Source organism: Hippocampus guttulatus, chromosome 16, assembly GCF_054856545.1.
Source record: "Hippocampus guttulatus isolate MCC_2025c chromosome 16, RoL_Hgut_1.0, whole genome shotgun sequence".
Lineage (NCBI taxonomy): Eukaryota > Metazoa > Chordata > Actinopteri > Syngnathiformes > Syngnathidae > Hippocampus > Hippocampus guttulatus.
The window spans coordinates 1,865,753-1,887,813 of NC_141276.1; the positions used below are offsets into that span (position 1 = coordinate 1,865,753).

The 22,061-nt window shown below is 46.8% G+C and overlaps 1 protein-coding gene across 2 annotated transcripts in view; it reads left to right on the top strand.

Annotated features, from left to right (window-relative positions):
* The window catches only part of ntn1b (netrin 1b), a 29,583-nt gene that overhangs the window by 4,490 nt on the left and 3,032 nt on the right, over positions 1 to 22,061 (top strand). For both annotated transcript variants that reach the window (XM_086133664.1, XM_086133663.1), the window contains 4 exons: positions 7,308 to 7,496; positions 10,752 to 10,901; positions 13,536 to 13,589; positions 17,195 to 17,269. In XM_086133664.1, coding sequence (XP_085989790.1) covers positions 7,308 to 7,496; positions 10,752 to 10,901; positions 13,536 to 13,589; positions 17,195 to 17,269 — 468 coding nt within the window. The remainder of the gene's footprint in view (positions 1 to 7,307; positions 7,497 to 10,751; positions 10,902 to 13,535; positions 13,590 to 17,194; positions 17,270 to 22,061) is intronic.

Consider the following 22,061-nt stretch of genomic DNA (forward strand, 5'->3'; position numbering starts at 1 on the left):
GGGGGCAGCATGCTGAGAAAAATTTAACAATGTGGAGCCTTCTGGAGATGGATGTGGAGCGGCTTTGCCCATAAACCAAAGCAAGAGTTTTTAAAATCAACAGCGTCGCAGATTACAAGTCACGCCGTGAGTCTTGAAAGTCAAAACAACAAGAGCACCTTTTAAAAACATGCGCATTCTTTCTTTTCCTCAACAAGCTTGTTGCATGACAGCGGCTCGCCGAATTAAGAAACACCAGTTTGGACATGAAGCGAGGAGCCCACAGAACCGGTCTCCTTTTCAAAAAGACTTTCTCCAATTGTCTTCACATTCATTTGAAGACGCGAGTTGTCTCGCTTGCCCGTCTTTGTCCGCGGGACTGACCATTGGGACCACTGACACGCTTCTTGCGCTGCCCGCCTCCTGTTTGGGTCAACAGGTTTGGCCCCAGCAAGCCCGCTCACCATCTGTCTCTCATTTGAGCTCCTCACCATTGGCTCATGTCATGATTGGAGCAAAACATGAGGTCATAGATCTTTCGAGATGATTCTTCATTCGCACCCCTTTCTTCTTCTTCTTCTTCTTCTTCTTCTCCTTTTCTCCCTCGCCCGTCACCGTGTGCCAGCACCACGGGCATGGGCAACCACGACTATTAAATTTAATGTAACAACATAACATTCACTCAGAGCCTGTTAGTTAGAACACAGAGAAGACGAGAACATAATCATAAAAACAACTGCATGTGTTGCTATTGTGGTGCTTTGTTTGGTTGGATCTCCATTAATGACGACAATAGTTGTTTCCCCTTTGGGTTTGAACGTTACAACTTTCAGATGTGCTGTGTAAATAGTCCGACCCAGAACAACAAATTAGTTTTAATGATAAAGTTTACGTGAGAATAGTAGTACTGTAGTGGTAGTGAAGAAGGGGGAAAAAGAAAAACGAGAGTATGTATGTGGGGGGGAAAAAAATCGATTCCAGGTGAAAGCGAACATAAAACCCGCACTGGTTGATCGAAAACAGGTGCGGAGCAGGTTGGGGAACATTTCTTGGCCTCCCAATGGGTTTGAAAGTCACACACCCTTGAAAATCCCATCAGCAGCAGAGTGCCAGTTAGATGGACTGCCGAGTCTCAGTCATCTAAAACGTGCCGAAGCTTGACTGCCGCTCGGGGGTCTTGTAGTGGAAAAGTCAAACAATGTGGCCGGCGGCGGTTTTGTGAGTGGAAATGCAGCCAGCAGTGACCTTTGCATCACGGGAGGAACAGTCGTCGTCAAGCACCTTTTGCTTTCTTTCCTGCTTTCAGCATGCGCATGTGTTCGGGGTTTTTTTTTTGTTTTTTTTTTTTGGACAGTGGCGGCACAGCACGAGCTTGAGTAGGATCAGTATTGTGACAATGACTCTGCAACAGAATAAGAAATATGGAATGGGAAAACAGAAGAACTTGAACTGTCCGAGTGAGCTTTTTCTTTTCTTTCTCCCTTGGTTCCACAAAAAAGAACCCTTCTTCTTGAACCACTTCAAACTAAGGCATAGAAAAGAAAAGAAACCCATCAGCAGTGATCGCATCCAATGCTGAACAATATTTGCCTTGCTCGCCACGGCTACCGAGCAGCTGGCTCACCTAGAAAGCAACATCCCGGCTTCGGTCTCACAGAAACAGACAACGCAAAGTGTCTATCTGAGACGGTTTCCTCTTTCAGGAAAACCTTAACTGCTGACGTCAACCCCGACGAGGACCTCATAGAACGTTTTGGTTGCGTTTGCTCTTATTTACACAGACATCGAGGCCCAATTTCTCATGATAGAGGGTAGGAGATAACGCCGGGTGTCTGGTTCCCACTTTCAGCCCGCCACTGGGAAAAAGAATGACCTCAGACACAGCACAGAGACAATACATGGAGTGTCTGGGATGTGTTTCATGAAGTTTTTATGTCGTGGAGTGTCATGATTACTTCTGGGGGGAAGAAAAAAAAATGAACACGGTGTCCGTCACCCATCAATTCTGAGAACGGGAGAAGACGTGACTGCGATGCCAGGTGAACTTTGACTACTTAACATGAGTAGGATGGCGATCGGTAGCAATTGGCGTCACGCTCACCAGGGTTGAAGCCTTTCTGAATGCAAATGATGAGCGGAACTCTTCCTGGTTGGTTCATGCAAGATGGCTGATGCGCAACACGACAGGACCGTTTGGGATTTTCGTTTACGCGGGAATGGCTCTTTAAATTTCCACAATGAAAATCCCGTCTTCATTGTTAGATGATACTTATAAGTAAACACATCTGTTTTTCTCATTCTGATGACATCATCAGAGGATACGGTATTTACTTACTGTTTCAATTTTGGAATTCTCCCCTAACGAAGCCGTATGTGGAAAATGAGCGTCGTGGCTCAATGGTTGGGGTCAGCGGTTTCATGAGCGGCAGGGGGGCTTCATGCCGTAAACTACCTCATTTGGGGTGGCCTTTTATTTTGTCGCTAATAACGTTGACGGGTCACCGCGAAGGTTGCCAGAAGCTGCTGTGATTCAGGAAGAACCAAGCCTTTTCCTCTTCAGCTTGTACCAACGTCCTGGAGGCCACCTAGCAACCGGCACAAACTTTGGGACCAAAGTGAACGGAGTACCTCTGTGATGTCGACTCAGTGTTTCCATCAAAACAATCGGCCACCATTAAGTCCGACTTTTTTCCTTCCTATCTGGAGAAAATGTGTCCGCCGTGTTCCGTCTGTCATCCTCTTTTAAGTCACATTTCAACTCCCACTCTGTTTTGAGGTGGTGAGCGCACGGCACATACAATGTGTGAGCTCAGACAAAGTCTGCATATTCTAGTCCCGACTCACTTCTTGGTATGCGTCTAATCTTCCCCTCGATTAATCTTTCCATCCTCGATGCTCACTGTCACTCTCCGTTGGCCTCCGATTGAATATAAAACGGAAAAAAAGGCCAAAGTCACCCGATAGGGTTACCATTTTTGACACGGGGATCCGGCGGGTTTGAAGTTGATCCGAGGAGCAAAGAGCAGAAAAAGCATCACAAGCGTGCCACCACAATGTGGATTTTCATCTCGCCGTGATTTACAGCCCAGTGGCTTCCTACCTCCTTCTCCCCCTTTTCTTCGACACGGGGGAGTACGGCACGTGCCGGAGTGTTAAAATAACCTCCCCGCTCAGTGGGAAACATGGACTAGAAAAGTCTCACCGACGCTTGGTGCGGCTTCAGTCCTGGGAGAATAGCTCTCCTCGACCACAAGCACCTTAACACTGCGCTCGGGTTCGAGCTGCAGCTGTTGTGAGAGCGCTTTATCAATAAATGTTTAAAAGAAAGTGCTCTTCAGGTTAGCAGCGCAAGCCGAATGAAACTGTTACACCAGAAAGCCAAATTTAAGGACAGAAATGGTAACAATTGTAATGGTGTCAAATGAAACCGTGCCGTACTGTAGAGTAAACACCCACCCCCCAAAAAACCCTGCAGAAAACCGCAGGTATCGATTAATCTATAGAATGGTTTCAATTGAAGCCGGCTGTTTGTTTCACCTTTTGGCAGGTCGTGACTATGCCCCACTAAACTTAAACGGCTTTGCCTAATGGCGCACGGGGACATTAGATGTCACCAAATGATATCCACTGGCAGTTGACGTGGAGGCAGCGCATTCCGCGTTCGCTGGGCAACAGGACCATTTACAAGCGCGCAAAAGGCATGGGGCCTGATGGCTCTGCTAATTGATCCCCAGCAGGGATCACAGCGCTTTTGCCAGTAAAGACGTGACATCACCGGTCGACGGAAAGCTTTGAGTTTGCCAGCATTCAGCTACGCGGCTTGAGTTGGTGGCCTGAAGTTGACCATCTCAAAGGATGTTTTTTGAAGCACAGTTTGGAAACGCCACGGGGGAATTTCATTGCAGTTGAGAAGTGGATCAGATGTTCAAAATGCGTTTTGTGTGTAGCCCCACTTTTCCAATACCTCATGGACATTCCTGTGCTTCCAACTTGGTCGCAACAGTTTGGGTGAAGGTTCATGTAGTGCCATCTCTTTTTGGTACATGATCTTAAACCCTTTGGATTGGCACATTTTATTTATTTTTTTAGCCTTTTATTTGTTTCCGAGATACCAAGAAGTCATGACGTAAACCTGCAATGTTTCTGGCCAAGATTGAAATCTAGCATAGTTTTTTTTTTTACTTCACTGTTTACATTTTTGCCCTCAGTGAAAATCGTCAAAATTGGTCCAATCTCTTGTAAAATGATTCATCATCTGGAGAGCTTGTTGCTCCTTTGTTGTTGTCCTACCGCACAACATCCCAGCGGCTGCAGTCCTGTGTGATCGCAATTTGTATTTGTTAGAAATCTGCCGTCTGGTGCTCAAAATGTCGCGACGGAAAGACCTGATGTGACATCATCGGACCAGTTTTGCTTGTTCGCATACCAGATTCAATAAACTATGAGATAGAATAAACTTTAATGGTAAGATCTTTCGGAAAGACATCATAGCGGCTGCGCTCTTTTGTAATTGCGGCGTTACTTGTTTCTCCCTATTACATTCAAATGAACTCCGAACTCTTACGAGATCCAACTTCAAAGCCCACCCACATATACCTGACTACTGTTATATAAGCATTCTATCATCTCTATGTGACGCTCAGCGAAATCCTTTTAAGGTAAAGTACATGTGATCCAATTTCACCCAGTGGACAAATCAAGCCTCGATACTAAAGACACTTTGTGTGGTTCCTTTCAATGTATGAATCAGTCAGTGTTCAATGTCTCGGAATTGTACAGTGTTGTCAGGACTATATATCTTCAGAAGGCTCATAAGTCTTCTTGGGCTGGGAGCTCCGTCTGATTTAACCATCTGATCAAACCCTCTATAAGAGTGACTTCACTGGATTATGCACGGTGAATAAATGGTTCCAGTAAAAACAGAATTGCATTCTTACAAACACACTGCACACGTCAAAGATCATCATGTCAAGACCCCCCCACCCTCTCCGCTCCCAATAATCATTCTCACATCTCTGGATGAAGTAGAGGAGGGAGTGGGGGGGGGGGGTGCCTCCACCAAAATGCGATATTTGTAATTCCCATCCAACATGCTGCACACCCACCCCAAGTGGCTCCTTCACTAAGCCTGATAGATGACCCTTGAACAGAAATAGAATGGAATAGCATCGCTCCAAGTGGGCCCTTTCCACCAAATAAAAGCAGAACTGTCGTCTAAATTCATCGTCGGAGGCGTAACATGAAAGCTGCACTCTTGAGCTCGCCGTCGAATGTGAAGCCCCGTTTGTTGTGGGGCTCTCCAATCCAGACTCGCCTGCGGCAGGTGAAGCTGCGTGATGCAGAGAGACTACATCATAAAACACACAAGAAACGACTTTAGACCTCCCACGTGCTAAGCAGCCAAATTCTGCTAGCTTACGGTTCACATGAAATGCTCAATGAAAGACCAACATTGAGTAGCATTGATGTTGCGGTAAATATAAGCCTTCTAAAACTTTAACACACACACGGAGTAGCATCGCATTTAGCAAAAGGGAATTAACGGTGCATTTCAACAAAAATGTTCAACCAAACCATGCATAGTGCGCAAGTGCAAACACAAGGCCCGGGGGCCAGATCTGGCCCACCACAACATTTTCTGTGGCCCGCAAAAGCAAATCAAAGACGTCAACTTTCATGATGCTTGCTAAAATCAAATTCTCATTTGTAATAAATAAGAGTGATACTGTAAGCATTTTCTTATTGCCAAAAATCTTTCATTACAGTAACTTAAAGGTGCTTCATAAGAAAGTGGACTGTCATGCGCGTTTTTGAGCAAAAATGTAATAAAACTGGGGCAACATTTTGACAGATGGAAAAATTCCGCAAAAACTCGAAGAAAACGAGGACATACAAAAAAAACGCGGTTCAACTGCATCTAATTTTAGATGGCACGTGCTCCGAGGTGGCATTGGTCTTATCGGCGTTCACGCTATTGTCACTGTTGGACAACTATTGTGGTGACTGCGTGAGTGAGACAGCACAGTGCTCTTCATAAGGGCCTGGGGACAGCTGTCAAGATAGCATTTATTAATCCCCTGACGCCACTCGCATACATTTATTTAAAAAAAAAAACATTTATGGGTGACAGTCTTCCCATTTAAAAATAAACTCAAACAAAAAAAACATAAACAAACAGAAATTACAGCGACAACTAACAAGTCAGCCTTGTTTCCCCATCCAAAATAATTACTGTAGACATCAATGCTTTTGAACTAGTAACTGTCTCCTTTGACATGCAATCTCCGAGTATTCATTTTGATGAAACTGTAATACTTGCTTTCTTCAGTAGTGAAGGGCGCATTTCAATTGTTCTCCATGAAAAATACAGCCCTTCCCCACTTCCATTTCCCTCTCACACACTTCCCTTAAGTGGAGATAACATCTGGGATAAGAAAGCGGTAAAAAGCAAAGAGGGAATGGGAGGAGGGAGCATGTATTTGCGTGTGTGTGCGTGTGTGCGTGTGAATTCTTAAAAATGTGTGTTCGATCAGCCTCAGGGAGGGAACCATTGGAGATAAGCTTGTGACAGCTGCCAAACACCTCTGTGTAAGACTGTGGTGCTGTGTGTGCATTAGTAATGGACCCCCCCCCCCCCGCCCCCACCCCTTTTAAAGGGGGGGCTTGTGCATGCATGAATCCCAGCCACCTGCCGGCTTGAGTCCCTTTTGGCAGGTGTGACTCGGTGTGTATGTGATTCAGAGCCCTGATGATTGTGGAGCATATGTGGCGGCGTTATCGAGAGCCAGCATCTCCAGGCAATAACATGAAGACGCTGATGGTGGAGATTCGTGAAATGCGAGGAAACGTGAGCTTTACCTTATGTGAACAGCAAACACCGGATTTTGTCCGATAAAGTGAAAATCATGAAGAAAAAAAAAAACATTGCGAAAACCTCACTGATGTATGTTGACGGTTGATCTTTAAAGAGACCTGTTTCCTGCCAGGGTTCAAAGGTTAAATTCACAAGCAGGTGGCAGACTCAAAGTGAGCCTGAAGCAGGACGTTCAGTCCACAGGCTGCATTATTCCCAAGGCCGGCCATCTGTTTCAATAACATCCTTCGGCCTCGCTCAGACAGAATCGCGTTGCTTTTTGACCTCCAGTGTGACAAACTCGTATTTTCCAAAAACCGAAGGGAGCTCTTTTTTACTTCTGTTGTATTCATGACCGTCTGAGGGTGCGGCTGAAACGTCGGCGTGCCCGAGCTTCACCAGCAAAATTGTCAAAGCGTCTCGTCAGAGTGTTGAGCGTTCATTGCTCGTCTCTCTCTTGTCTCCCGCCCATCAGCCTGCCACTGCAACCTGCACGCTCGCCGCTGCCGCTTCAACATGGAGCTGTACAAGCTGTCGGGCCGCCGGAGCGGAGGCGTCTGCCTGAACTGTCGTCACAACACGGCGGGCCGCCATTGCCACTACTGCAAGGAAGGTTTCTACAGGGACATGAGCAAGTCCATCTCACACCGGAGAGCTTGCAAAGGTAAAAACTTGGTTGCAAAGTTTGTATCTCCAGAGGGTAGAAGAAAGGGGGGAAAAAACCCCTCCAAATGGCTCTTTTGAGTGTAAAAAGTTGCCGACCCCTGTTTTAGACAGTCATTTCATTTATTGGCATTCTTTCCCACTTAAAATGTGATAAGTTTTGGTCTTTTTTTTTCTTCAAAATTTGACCAAGGGTTATCACACAGATCAACAGCAGAAATTTAAGTCTTTAAACAAGAATTTGGAAGTAACGTTTTTGTGGGAAATGCAGACTAAGACATACAGAGTGCGTTTTCAGTGGTTGTTTGGCTCCAGACTTTCACAGTACATGCAAGAGAACACCTTGAATCATGTGTTGAAAAGTCAACATTGTCATAAAGGGGGCTTACGGAGTTGTCATGGAACATGAGTCACTCCAAAATTCCTGTAAAATTCCAGTCAAATAATCCCTTTGTTCACAGTTAGCAGGCAATACTACGCTGTCACGCTTGGCGTATTAAAGGAATTCTTCGGAAAGTTTGGAATAAAGCAGCCACCTGTCTCTGCACCGGTGAACTGACCCGCACCGCCGCAAAGCTATTTGGGGGTCCCCTGCGAATGACTGACAAGACAAACATAACAAACAGAAGGTGTGAGCGGATTCTGGAACCGGCTCACTAATCTCGTCGTGCCTGTTTCGCACGCGCGTGCGCGCGCATAAACCGACACAACACACCGACGCAGGTGCGGGCGCATACCTCCGGTCGAGGGCCAAGCGGCAGAGGATTATTGGCAAGAGAGACAAAAAAGGGGGGGGGGGGGCATCTTGCGCTGACCCAACCACTTCAGTCAACAGGACACTTCCTGAGACACGTGACTCCTGCAAAAGAGGAATCACGCCAAACACATTTTATTCGCCCGTCCCCTTTCTGTTGTTCTGTCGTTCTGCATCATCTCATCTTGATATATTTTGACTGAAATTAAAGGAAAAACCCACGGCCCCGTGACCAGGGGGACGGGGGGGGGGAAATCTCTTAAGTCCAAGCGTTCTTCTGAACACAGCATTGGGGTCGGTTTACTGCGTGCGGTAATGCGGCGTTGAGGTTTGATAGATCACCCACATTTGGAAATGGTCCTTCGCAGCATTGTTGGAGCCTGCCAGTCTAAACATTTGCACACATTGGAAGAGGAGTTAGATTCCGAGTGTTGAACCTGGCGTCGGGTTAATGCAGGAGAGGGTTCTCGCTCGGCCTGATGATGGAGTGACGTCCATTGATGTTTGCAAAGTCTTTCTAAACAGCCGGATCAGTACCCGCACGAGCTGAGGCCGGCGTGCCCTTCGTCCCGTCGCCAGCCCGGGTGCTCGGGGATCAAAGCCAAACAGCCTGATTGCTGCCTTTTCTCCTCGGGTGACCAAAACGGGCCAACCCGACATCCGTTAAAGAGCTTGTATTTATTGTTCAAATCAGCCCACCCTCCCGCTCTGCTGTTGTTGGACAGGAAATAGAAGCGGCGCGCCAACGCGGCCCCGAGGAAGTCTGCTTTTATTCCCCCAATCGGCAACTCCCGCCTCACTTGACGTCTTACTTAAACGCGCTCGCGGCAATGCGCCTGATGGATGGCCGCTCACCGGCAGAAATCTGGACACCAGAATCTCCGGTGGCGGCATGGAACGTGTTCACGCTTCATTTCGTCGATGGGCAGCTTCACCCCTCATCGAGCAAAGAGTAAACGGGGCTTTTGGAGAATCACTTGAGTAGAGATTTTTTTTTTCTTCTTTTCCCGCTTGCCTCAAATTTCTGGAAGTTGAAGCACAGAGGAGAGGAAATGAATCCATGTCACACTGCCCCGAGTCTATTTTTGATATCACTTCTCCTGTTCGGGGTTGTGCGGAGCTGAAGCCACTCCCACTTGAATGACGGCAGTAGGCGGACACCACCCGTGACTGGTCGCCGGTCAATCCAAGGGCCCGCCCTGCATGCAACCAGCAATCAGGCCTAGTTTGACGCAGACTCTCCCTTTTCAATCAAAGTCAGCAAAGGGTTGCTTCTCACCAATGAAGATTATCCCTAACTCCTTTCTTTAAAGAAACGATACAATACGATTTAATTCTCGTGACAATGTGACTTTTTTCTTGTAGTTGAAGTACTGCTCATAATGTTGCGGTGGTAAGCTCTTCAAAAACATCTGATAAGTCAAACTGTCAATGCCTCTCACGGTTCATACCGAGCAACACTTTGAGCGCTAATAAGAAAGCTCGGCCTGTACTTCAAGCGCTGTATCTCGGTCCTGTAATTGTTTGGCAGAGCGCGCGCATACTCACGGAGCAAATATCTCACATTGAACGTGCAGTCTTCCCAGCTAACCGCTTAAGCAGACTTTGAAGTGTGTCCCACTCAACCGTGAACGGGAAACATTATTCAGCCAGTGTGCGCGAGCGCGTCGTTGCCAAAAAGCTGCGCAGTGGAAACTCAATCTGAAGAGCACGCAGCATGTCTGATCACAAACGTCTGCGCCCGGCCTGCTTCGAGACAGACTCCGACCTGCATACGTTTCGATATTAACCCACAAGATGGAGGATGTGCCAAGCGTGTGAAATGCTCATCGGAATCGCGTTGTTTTGTCTTTCGTATTCCTTGTGAGGGGTGGAGAGAAACTCTGTCATGAGGCGGTTTTATGCTGGTGCAAGGCCCAGTTCCCCGTCTGTGATGTGACTGAAAGAAAATCAAGTTAACTCGAAAGGGAACGATTTCTCAGTACGTGTGGGTATTTGGATGACTGTCGATGTATGGAACATGTTGGGCCCTCTTCCAGTGCCCAGCGCGTTAAGCAAGCGCCAAGTGTGGTCTAACTGCGCGCATGGGCGGAGTCTTCTTTCTTTTTGGTATTTCTCATAGACGTGCACCGGTAGAAATGGGCGTCTGCACCGTTGTGCGAGTAAACGCAGCCGACTTGATTCCCCTCCAATTGAAGCAGCTCCTCTTATTCCTTTTAAATTCGGCGCAGGAGAGAAAAAAACAGTTAGATGGCAGAACATCACGCACTCGCCGGAGTCCCCGCGGGAGCTCGGCGTGCGCAAAGTATGTTTAGAAAAACTACGTGCAAGAAGATCAGCGCTTAATGATGTGTAGAGGGCGTGTGTGTGACAACCAACGCACCCGCACCCGCACGCGCAGTCAGGGGGGGGTGCTTTTAGAAATCTATGAAATCACAACTTGACTTGGCTTCACATCTCTCATGTTGCTTCCTGTCATGTCATCTGACTGGCTCCCTCCAGCATGTGACTGCCATCCAGTCGGAGCAGCGGGGAAGACGTGTAACCAGACGACAGGCCAATGCCCTTGCAAGGACGGAGTTGCGGGAATCACCTGTAACCGATGTGCCAAGGGATACCAGCAGAGTCGCTCTCCCATCGCCCCCTGCATCAGTAAGCTTTTCTCCCAACTGACACAAGATGAATTTTCAATTCTACCTCAAACTTCAATTGGACTAGCTTTCTTAGTATTCGTGGCCTCGTGACCAATCAATGGAGCTGCTTCAATGATTGACGTGGAGATCGCCCAAACGTGGCAAACGTACTCACACACTCTAGCCATCCATCCGTCCGTTTTCTAATTCACTTTCCCTCACGAGCATCGCGTGCGCGCTGGAGCCTATCTCAGCTGTCGCGAACCCCACACAGGAAGGCCGCAGCCGGAATCGAACCCTGCACCGCTGCACCGTGCTGTGTGGCGGACGTGCTAACCAGTTTTCCTCCACACTCTAGTGAAGCAGCAATTCAGATATGCAGAAACTGAAACCGCAACAGAACTGAGGAAAGAAAAACAAAAAAACTTTCTCAAACCAAGTACGTAGCTGAAAGATTGACTTCAGTACAGTAACAAAGTATTTGTACAATACAGTCAGACGTACAGAAAGCCACATTACAGTCAACGAATTAGTGGAGAATGATGTCATGTAATTATTTTTAAAACACCAGTCAGACGCAAACATTTAACATGTCAGAGTAAAAGAGAACCGCTGATCACTTTGAATTAGCTTTGCCATACCTTATTTCGGTCCTTTTTTTAAAAATGATTTTGTGAGCTCACTGGTGCATGAAACAGGAATGAGGTAAATTATGAAGTGGACATTTTACAAAATGAAAATTGTGTATTTATATACATCCATCCATCCATTCATTTTCTGATCTGTTTATCCTCACGAGGGTCGCGGGGGGTGCTGGAGCCTACCCCAGCCGTCTTCGGCCAGTAGGCAGGGGGACACCCTGAACCGGTTGCCAGCCCATCGCAGGGCACACAGAGACAAACAACCGTTCACGCTCACATTCGCACCTAGGGACGATTTCGAGTGTTCAATCAGCCCGTCGTACATGTTTTTGGAATGTGGGAGCAAACCTGAGTACCCGGAGAAAACCCACACAGGCCCGAGGAGAACTTGCAAACTCCACACAGGGAAGCACGTGCTGAGCAAATTTGGGTTTGGATTTTAGCTCAGATCTTTGGTGTGGAGTTTGCATGAAAAACATTGAAAACTAAACATGATAAAAAGAGAATTAAAACATCCAAACATTTCCTTCAAAATGCCCCACTAATTTAATTGTGAAGTAACATGGAAAACTCCTTTCACGTGTAACCGTTTACCATGGATAGCTGCAGTTTTCGAAACCTTTCACCACTGCGCAATGTGGCGCAATGGTGATTTTTTTTTATTGATTTATTTTTTAATCGCTCACACTGAGGATTTATCACCCTCAAGAAGACGTCTGGTCTGCAGCAATAAATGTATTGTGAATAAACCACAGCGGTTCATCCAGTTGCAAATATTTTTCCGCTGAACAAAAGCCGTTTTTATTCTGATAACAGTTTGACAGTTTCTGTTGCTGGTCCCTCTCTCTGGAATGACCTCCCACTAAACATTCGGCAAGCCTCCTCGCTGCCCATCTTCAAAACCCTCGTCAAAACTCACTTGTATTCTTTGGCATTCGACTCAGCATGACTTAGATTTGTTCTTGGTTTTACTGTTTGGTGCTTTCTACCGCCTTTATTACCGATTTGTCTTACTGTTTATTGTGCATGTTAAATTGCTCCATGTACAGCACTTTGTATGCAGCGATGGCTGTTTGAAAGTGCTCTATAAATACTGTTGACTTGACTTGACTTGACTTGACAAATCAAAGCTGCTTTCCTTTTTCTTGAATGTTCCGTCTGATCTCAGGAGACGACTTGAAATGCTTGTGCAGGCTTGTTAGGACTCCCGTCACGTCTTGTTATTTTTATATCCGGTTCCATTATTCTGGATGGATATTTGGCTGTTTAAACCCGCATAAACAGGACCTTACCACTCACCTAATGTGGCCTTTTGTGCCTTCTGTATCATTAGCCTTCCGTTTTACGGTAAATCCCCAAAATGCGTCCAAAGAAATGATGGCTGATACCGTATAGCTATTGGCTGCATCTGCTGGCTGCCGATGGCAGGCCTTCGGTAACAGACACCAGCGTCACACTGAGATAGAGATCGCTGGTAGCTTATTTGATCAAAAAAAGCATCTGACTGGTATTAATAGAGAAGTCGTGTCTGTAGCCACCGAAAATGGTGCCCAGCGCGCTTTACAGTCTTATCGTGAAGAAGGAAAACAGAACATACTTGGTTCTCCCGCAGCACTTTCAGCTCCGCTTTGGCTCTCAGCACCTCCAGCAGACCACAATGGCCACACTTGCACAAAACTCATCTTACACCAGATGCCGAGGCACGGCGTGTGTCCAAATCAGCTGTCGTTAAGAAGACATCGAGCTCGGGCTCAAAGGTGTATGATTCAGGATAGAGGGCTCCGTCCTTTTAGCAATTACCCACAATGCACTTTCGTGTATGGCTTGTTTATAACAGCCCTCCAATATGGCCGCCGGTAGTGCATTGTGGGTAATTGCTAAAAGGACGGAGCCCTCTATATGTGACGTGTGGTCCAAGGCAGGAGAAAGGAAGTGTGCTCTCATGGAGCAAACGCGTGTGGATGATTCTCTTTCAATGACAATTAATGACCCGCTTCCTGTCTGTGCTGCAGAGATTCCAGTTGCATCACCTACGGCGACTTACAGCAGCTACGATGAGACATCAGGTCAGTAACGTGGCAAACAATCTGCTTCTGCATTTACATGTTTCTGCAAAAATCTGGACTGGGGTTGGAGGGGGTGGGGGCGTGCAAGAGGGGGAAAAATTGGATGCTGTCATGACTATTTGGTTTTTGCCAGGTAGTGGCATGCTTTCTACCTCCGTAATGCGACACTTATAATTTTTTTTTTAAATTATAAGTGTTTCAATAAAGTTGCTCTGACACTTTTTACACCAAGTACCGCCTCAAAGTATCACCGTACAGACCACAAACAAATTATAGTAACATAGTAGGCTCAAGTTTCGTCAAAAAACAGGCAATAATTTGAATCATAAAATTTTTTATTATTTTAAGCCACTGTCATCTTGACCGTGGTTAAATAATGATTCAATGAAAATGCTTTGCTCGTAAAAGTTTGATAAAAATGGTCCGTGACACGGACATGTTTGAGAATAAACAGTTCTAAAGGATAACATGAAAACGTACGGCAAAGTTAAATACAACTGAACAGTACTTAATAATGTACTTTATTGGCTTAAAACAAGATAATGTAAGCCCTTGTGACACTGCACACAGTTTGTGGGTGTGTGTTTTTTAAAAAAAATTTTTTAATGCGCTTAATTCAGTCATTCACGATGTGGGAAACGGCATTTGTGTTTTTCTATTTCATCCTCCATCTGCAACAACGTGGTCTCGCTTCCGACCATCAAGGTCCACCGCTGATGCAAACTCCAGGCTCGAAAGAGACTTTATTATTATTATATATTTTTTTCACAGCTCCCTGCGGCGTCATTGCCTGTATTCCAGGCCTGCGCTGCGACCCCCCTCCCCCCCGGGTTTTCAGCCTTAATCTGATTACATGCTTCATTTGCACCAGTTTGTATTTCAATCAAGGCTGACCGCGCTGCCAGCAAAGCCCAGCCTGATTTACTCGGACAAGAGTCGCCATGCGGTGACATGGGGCCATGTGCCACGGCAGTATTTACCCATCGCTTTAGTGTCTTTTTTTTTGTGATCAGTGTGTTCCTTTCATGGCTCATTAGGTTCAGACCCTCCCCGGACCCGTTGTCTTAGTTGTTTACAGTGTTGCCTGAATTAGTTTGACTGTGATATAGGATGGCCCGGAAGGTTTAGAGACTCTCTGGGGGCTCCACCCACGACGCAGCCCAGGACGATTGATATCTTTTATTAAATAATTGACATAAAACAAATCGTAAATAACTTACCGGTAAATACCAGCACTGAGTTCAAACATTCTAACAAAATAAGAATCTAAAAAGAAAGCTTTTTTTCCTCTCGAGGTCGTAGGTGATGACCTGGATTGTTGCGATCGATGGTTCTGACGGCGGGGTGAGTCATTTGTGACTCCCGGCGACAGTGAAAGCAGCAGAGACAGTGTAAAGCTTGGATTCTTTGTCGACGCCACCCTCCAAATTAGAAGCCTTGCGGTCCCTCAGCGATGAGCGTGGCGCTGCCGCAGCGCCGCACAATGAGGGCGTTTGTCTTCCCAGCAGGAGATTGGACCTTAATGAGCGCCGCGGGTGTAATGGCTCGGAGTGTGCAGCCATTTCTCTGAGGGGGCGCAACGTCAGTGTCGCCTATCAAAGGGGGTGGGGGGGTGAAGGCCCCCCAGAGGCCAGCGGCAGATAGAGGCCCCAACCGCCTTTTCTCCTCCATTCGCATGGAAATTAGGCGGGCTTGATATGGACTAGTCAAATTCATTTACTTGGGGATTTCGGTTTTTCCGTTTTTTTTCTGATCCCACCACCTGAGAAAGCAGCCAGGCATTTCACCCCAAAATGCTTCCTCAACATACATGAATTCCATCCTCATCCCACAAACCAAATGACTTTTTCTTTTATAAGAGGGCGGAGAGGGGCGCTTTTTTCTTCCCCCATCATTACCCGGGCAACCTCATTCACACAGAGTAGAATGGAGAAGAAAGGGGGCGACTGGACAGAGAGCTGGAAGAAATAATGAAGTTTGTCCATATTCAGGCGAGCTGAAAGGCCCCACCCCCCTCCCTCTCTCAACTGCTCCCTCCTTCCTGCTTTCCCACCCCCCGCCCCCAGAAAAGGGAGCACGGGTCTCACTACTCGGAGAGAGTAAGAGTTACAGCAACACGAGTACACGATCTGCTTCCAATTTGTGTCAGTCAGTGGAAAGTGGAGAGAACAAATGATTTCAATTTGAAGTTTTTAGCCCCTCACCACCAGCTCCCTCATTATGAGCCCGACCTGGCACGGTGACAAAAGCAGCAGTCATCTTTAAAGCCTGCCACTAAATGCCAAGTGCACATAAACTGGCGAATCTTCAGACACGAATTTAGACTTCGGGCCCCATTTTCGTTCCCGACGCAAGTCGAGCGCAAAACGTCGTCTAACTGCGGATGCGAGGGCTTTTCTTTCTTTTGGGATTTTGCTCGACTTTGCACAGGTAGAATTGGGCATTTGTGGCGTGTTGCTCCGTTGATGGATGAAACGAGCCTTTTCCCGCCCCCAAAAGTCTTCATAATTGCATGGATGAAACCATAAACATAACGCATCATGACAATACCTACCGGCAGTCGTAAATCTTTAACTGATTCCAAGGTTTTGATGCACTGTGGAGTCCTAGATTGGCGTAACTACATGAGTCGCAGCTGACATTTTCAGCATCTTTCAATGTCGATGCCCCTCTCGCGCCGACTGGCAAATCCAACACAGCTGGCGGTGAGAGTTGAGATTTGTCAGCATGTGTGTCGGCGGAAATTTTGCCCAAACAAAAACATTCCTCTGCGATCCCCCATCCAAGTTTTGCACAGCAGGCGAGTTGTTTGATGCTTTGTTGTTGTTGGTGTTGTGAGTGTTTTTTATTTTTATTTTTTGTGTTTATGGCCAACAGTCATCGTTACACAATACTACAATTAAATAAATATGTACTGTAAACAGTTAACTTGCCAAAGAAAAAAAAGAAAATTTATATAATTAGAGAAAATTCCAAATAGGCTGCGATTGGCTGGTCACCAGATGAAGCTCGCGACCCGAGCGAACATAGGCGGTCATGAAAACGAACGAAAGAATGAATCTCAAATAGGTGATATTTACTGTGAATAACAGTGGATAGGGTCCAAACAAACACATCCATCTTCAAAGAGGTCGATTTCCCAATGCCAAACCGCAAATATGCAAGTGCGCTTTAATGGGAGCCGAGGGCATGCGAGTGAAAGTGTTGATGGCAATCAGAAGAGGATTTCTTCATATTTCGCAGTGGGAGCCAATGGAGGTCCGCACACCGCAACGGCAACCCCAGGACAGCGTATTCCGTAACCATAAACATCCAGCGGCGTTGTGAAACAATCACACTTGAGAACGGGAGCTCTCAAGTGAACTCACTTTTTTTGTCCATGCTCATTAAATTTTGTGGCGCGCTTTTAAGAAGGCAAGACCATTTTTTTTAAACATCCTTCGAAAACACTCACCATCTGAAAAAAATCAAATCAATCAATCAAAACTGTCGTTTTCCCCTCTACTTTTTCATGAGCTGTCAACGACACACCAGATGAGAATCCCTGTTCTCCGTGTGATTTTGTACATTGTATGAATCAAAATGTGCCTTTCCCTTCATTCCAGATTGTGAATCCCACTGTAAAGCTTCCAAAGGGAAAATGAAGATCACCATGAAGAAGTACTGCAAGAAAGACTACGGTGAGTGAGCCCACTCTGCAAAAATGTGCCGCTGCGGACGCTAAATGTCTCAATTAATCAGAGGCGCGCAGCATCCGCACCCTGGTGCAGCAACTCCGCCGCTGATGACTTAAACAGTCGCAGCCGGTGCTGCGCGTTTCTCTTTTACCCACATCTTCATTTGCTGTGATGGAATCATCTGGTGGGTGTTCTGCTGTTCATCACTTTATGAGGACAAAAGTCTGTTTACACACTGACATCATGCTGACCTCTTGCAGTGTGGGGACCCAAAATCCGGTCCCCGTAAGGGAAGTCTGCGTCTGTCTGTGTGTGTGAGACTGAGAGAGAGAGAAAGAGAGAGTGTGTCTGTGTACCAGTACGCGGTTAGAAGTCACGTTCCACAATCAATGCAATTGCTCTGAGCCATTATTTTATTAATGATTGATCGTCCTTACATGCTTTGCCGTTGCATTCTTCTCGAATACGTGCGTCTTGTGCTTCTATATATCAAATCCCATAACATTTACTTGCGCAGGTGCTACGCACTTGTGTGAAGATGTAAGAAGGTGCCGTTGTACTCGCTGTAAGTCGTGATCCCGCTCGGGTCCATGTCTGCCATGCAGAAACAAGAATGCATCCCCAAAGGTGCAAGACGGGCCAATAGCAAGAAAACGCGAGTCGGGAAACAGCAGCCGCAGCGCAGCGAAATAATTCAGACGGACTGAAGTGGAGAAATCCCCGATGTTTTTCAAATTCCGACAGATGCTTTTGGTTTTGAAGGTCCGAAGAAAATAGGATTCAAATGTATGGGAGCAGGTGTAATATTACCAATGATTTTTTTTTTTTTTTTAGGACTGACTTACATTACCGAAGTAATGCATGTGCTAAGAATAACTAATACTTAAATGGAACTTTAGCTTTTGTTTGGCATGACTTCCCACACATTAAAAAAAGTCAAATCAATGAACAATCTTTATTGAAATGCAGACGCAGCTTCCCCGCATAACTTATCAGAATTTGGACTTGACACAAACAAATGGAGACATCTGAAAAAAATCTGGGACCGTATCAAGAATGCATCCAAAATGATATGTCGGCCTCCGCCGATTTTTACCAGATGTTGCGAATAGAATAAGCTTTGACAATCAACATCCTTAACCATAAGTTCTTTGTGGAGAGTGCGGTCGTCGCGCACAATTGTTTTGTTCCTTTCGCTAAGTATTTCATTTGATAGGATGACAAAATCATTGCTGAAAAGAATTATTGTCTGGAATTTAGGGAGATGGAAACCGTATTTCTTGGTTGTCACAGTCATAAAGCAAAACCCCCGCCGGTCACGAACTGGGAAAATGTTGCCTCGACTTGCGGGAAGATTTGGGAAGCGTGACTACCTCTCCTGTGATTCGGGGCTCACCCGGGGGGGGCTGCTCCGGCTCCCTCCGGGTTCAATGCTTTCACGATTAAATCGTGTCCGGAACAGAGCGCAGACTCCAAATTGATTGGATTGGCAAAACCAGTTTTCATATTTGAAGCAAAATGAAAATAACTAATAGCAGAACTTGTCTTCTGACTGAGTTACTTTTAAGAGATCGGTAGAGTAACACACTTATTTTTAAAATCAAGTCATCCATTCAATTTGTGAGTCTGCTGTCTACAATATCTTAATCGGGACATTTTTGTTGGGGGCTCTGGGGAAAAAAAAAATTTCGAACGTAAAACACTTGACGTACCTTGGCTCGGTAAAAATTGGGAATGACCGGACCACACGTGCAGGGGGACAACATTTTGCCGGCGCCATCTCGTTTTTGCCGAGAACGTTTGATCGTTTCAAGGATTTGCCATGAAAACGGCTCGGGCCTGCTGCCCCGTAGCTTCAATTCCAGTCGTTGTTGATCAGAGTCGATTGAGCTGCTGAGTTTCAAAATCAGAAGTTGTTCGAGAAGGAGATAATTCCGTCCGAAGCACGCCTCGGCCGCCGCTTTTGCGGACATCTTTGCTGAGCCTGCATTTCTTTTCTTTTGCCGTTAATTCATTTCTCAGGCCTGTCACCTCGCTTTTATTGGTCTCTCCCTGTTCTCCGGGGTTGGAGGGGGGGGGGGGCACAACCCCTGTGTGTGCGTGACCGCGGCGAACCCCCCAGGGGTCACGGGAAGGGGCCCTCTGTTTAAACACAGTTGTGCACTCTGCCGGCACCGAGCATTCCTTGGGGCGCAAACAGGTGTTAAATTAGGCAGCCGGTGACGGATTGCCACCGCCGAGAGAAAGAAATATGTTTTGTTGATTCAATTTTTGTTTTTCATCCCCGCCGTCGCTACGGAGACGGCGGACACAAAGGGATTATTTTCTGGCCTGACATCCTCCTCGGCACACACGTTCCCTCCTCCCTCCTCGCGCCACCCGCAGAAGAATGAATCAAAGCCTCGTGTGTTTGCCGCCGCTCCGGGCCGGCGGTCAAAGGCGTGGAAGCCCCCGCCGCGACTCAGACGGGGGGCAGGAGGTCCCCGGCGGGTCTCTCGGCCGATAACCGGACGGGACGGGGGCCTCCCGCTGTAATGAAGTGAGCTCGAATGTCACGAGCCCCTGCCTGTCGATGGCGCCCGGCGTCAAGCTGCAGCACACCGCCCCGAAGCCGTCGAACCCCGTGGGAGGTTTGGCCGCCGGCTCGTCTCCTTTGGCAGCCATTGTGTGAGCGCAGCGCCGCTTCGCACTTATCGCTTCCTCTCACAACACCTCTTCTTTTCCATCTCCCGCTCGGTCGTCTCACCGCAGCGCCGCTATTTTGCCACACGCTCTTTGACCCCCGCCGCTGCCGAGCGAGGCTCTTTCGCCGGCGGCTATTTGGTTTAAAAGCAAGTGGCCGGACGTGTGGGGATTTTGTGTGCGTTTGGACACAAAGTGAGAATGTACTTGAGAGCGGGCGAGTGAAAGATACTAAGAGGAAGCGAGGCTCTGTGCCTGGATGCTGCAGAGAAGAGGGCGATGTCTCCGCTGGGTTCTCACGCCGGCTAGTTGGATGGCGCTCTGGGAGCAGAACCCGGACAGCTCGCGAGGTTGGAACATATTCCGATTCTCCTGGAACTTATTCTGTGGCTGGGAAGACAAATAGTGGGCTCTCCTCCCTCCAACACCCCCCAACGCACCCTTTATGTGTCCGAATGGAGGAGAGGGCCGCGTTTGAATGGCAGGCCTGTGAGAGCTCACTCGACTCAGCCCAACAAACCTTCTTTCTTCTGATATTGTGCGTGGACACACACACACACACACACACACGTCCGCGGCGAAATGCCCCGCTCCTCCACTTCACCTCATTCTCGGTAACGAATAAAAGGCTTGCTACCGGATTCCCCCAAAAAGTGATTATATTCGACTGCAGATGCAAAGAGACGGAAAGAAAACACCTGTCTTTGTTGAAATGCATAACTTAATTCGAGTGGAAAATGAATGGAAATGCCGTTCATCCATTCCGGCCTCTGCTACCAAAAAAATAAAAAATAAAAAGGTTTTAGTAAGGAAAAATCTATTATTGTCCTTAATAAAAACACAGATGAATAACATTGATAAATAACATGACGCGTTTTGTTCATTTTGATTGAACTACCTCTAAAATGTTTGTCATTTTACATCGAGGATAAAGAAAAATTATTGTTATAATATCTGTCTACATGTGGTGCCCCACCATTGGTCTTTGATTGTCTGTTGCTTTTAAAACGACTATCACTGCTAACAATTAGCATGTCAAGGGGCGTTTGCATTGTTTGCTAGCATTAAGCTAAGCCGACTTTCCAAAGGCAAAGCTATGTAAACGTCAAATGTATTGTAAAAACACAACTTGTATTTTTTTTGGGGCCTGAAACGGTAATTTGGGATGGAAAAAGTATTCCCAAAGAGTGGCATTTAGGACAACAATTTCAGTGAGCGTAACCAAGCAAGCAAGTTGTTTTTATTGAAAACTTTCAGTTGGGTTTCAATAAAAGGGACAACCGTTTTGGAAAACTTATTTCTTTTGTGAAATGCAGGAAAGCCAAAGCTAAAACATGTCAACGTTTGTTGACTTTACATGATTTGTGTTCGCCAAACATTGTTCCCTGGGTGTGTGGAACGCTCACGCTCGGGATAATGTCATCCCATTCGCTCAATGGCGATGGGAACGTCTATCGTTGAATAATAGCAGATGCTGTTGGCTGTATTCTGAAACCCATTGTGACATTCCCGCTATGACGCCACGTGTTGACGAACACGGCAATCGCGGCATTACATGAATTGCGGATCAAGGGATAAGATAATTCTTCGCACCTGCGGCTGCTTGGCGCGAGTGACATCTTGAGCCTGTGTTGTCGAGATTAGAATCATTTGCACTATTTGAAATAAATGTGAATAACATCGCGCTCAAATCAAACCCAGATTGCAACGCATATCAAGGCCAGCTGAGCTCCGGAGATGTGTTTCTCTGGCGGCAATCAAAGTGATGTGAAAAAAAACCCCCAAATGTTCCGTAGGGCTCTGCCGCCAAAGGGCCTTTAATTCTTCTCTCATGTGCAGTTTCTCCGCCGTCGCCATTCTTGCCAAAATGCGTCGAGCCCACTGGTGCTCATATCCTTTCTGCGATCCTTTTTCGGGAGGTACGCGCAGGACTGGTCAGCGGCCAGTCGCAGGCTGCCTGCGGACAAGCAGGAAGCCCCTTTCACATTCACGCCCATGGACAAGGGCATGTTTTGGGACTGCGGACCCGGAGAAAACCCCTCGCAGGCACCCAAGCCGCGCTGGGATTCAAAGGCCACACCTCAGAGCGGTGATTCCCTCACACAAATTTTTT